This window comes from Manacus vitellinus, unplaced genomic scaffold, assembly GCF_001715985.3.
Source record: "Manacus vitellinus isolate BGI_N305 unplaced genomic scaffold, ASM171598v3 scaffold_74_pilon, whole genome shotgun sequence".
In the NCBI taxonomy this organism is placed as follows: Eukaryota; Metazoa; Chordata; class Aves; order Passeriformes; family Pipridae; genus Manacus; species Manacus vitellinus.
This window is the reverse complement of record NW_021940780.1, coordinates 1,713,892-1,714,773: the sequence shown is the minus strand read 5'-3', so window position 1 is coordinate 1,714,773 and position 882 is coordinate 1,713,892. Positions and strand designations below refer to the sequence as shown.

General features: G+C 36.8%; 1 protein-coding gene across 1 annotated transcript in view; it reads right to left on the bottom strand.

Annotated features, from left to right (window-relative positions):
• EBF2 (EBF transcription factor 2) overlaps positions 1–882 on the bottom strand; it is a 133,621-nt gene that overhangs the window by 14,905 nt on the left and 117,834 nt on the right. Inside the window, exons 11-12 of the mRNA XM_029964565.1 lie at positions 509–597; positions 64–67 (exon numbers count right to left, since the gene is read on the bottom strand). Of these exons, the coding sequence (XP_029820425.1) occupies positions 64–67; positions 509–597 (93 nt within the window). The remainder of the gene's footprint in view (positions 1–63; positions 68–508; positions 598–882) is intronic.

The window sequence follows — 882 nt, the reverse complement described above, 5'->3', positions numbered from 1 at the left end:
GGAGAGCCCAGGGCTCCATCCTGACCTGGAGCTCTCCAGAGTCCTGAACCTGCTCTGCCTCACCAGCCTCAAAAAGGGAGACACATTTTGGATGTGCCTGTTCCCTACTGAATTCCATTTATTCTTGTGCATAGACACGTAAATATGTGCCTATAATGCAATATATTCCTTTGCATAGACACATAAATACGTGTCTATAATTCAAAACATTCTTATTGCCCCTCTGGATGAATGCAGAGCACAGTGACTACAAACTGGGGAAATATCTGCAGTGGACTCTCATTTTAGCAGCAAAGGTTCACAGACAGTGCTGGAGCTCCAACAGATAAAAATTTTCTGGCACCTCTGGGTTCCACACAATCACCTCCTTGTTTGAACTTACAACTAATTGGGGAATTATTTCCAGATGTGATTGTCATTTAAGGCATAATTTTGTCTCTTTTATGAATTAGAAATGAAAAAAACCCCATATTTATTTGACTGAGTGAAATGCTTAAAAATATTTTACCTTAGCTAGTCTTTCAGGGTCACCAGGGTGTCTTGGGATGACCTTCTGCAGTCTTTGGAAGCCATAATCTATGGTAGGTTCATTTAGAGCTGGAAGGAAAACATAAAACCCCATCATATTATATGAATATATATATTTATTTTTATATATTTAATTATATATAAATACATATATATATATATATATGTATGTATGTGTATATATATATATATAAAATATCCAAAAACTCACAGTTTGATGGTAGTGGTTGCACAGTTCTGTGACTCAGGCTGAAAATGAAGATGGAGGCTGGAACTAGATGATGTTTAAGGCCCCTTCCAACCCAAACTATTCTGTGATTTTATGATTCTATGTCTTTTGTCACAGTTGTAACC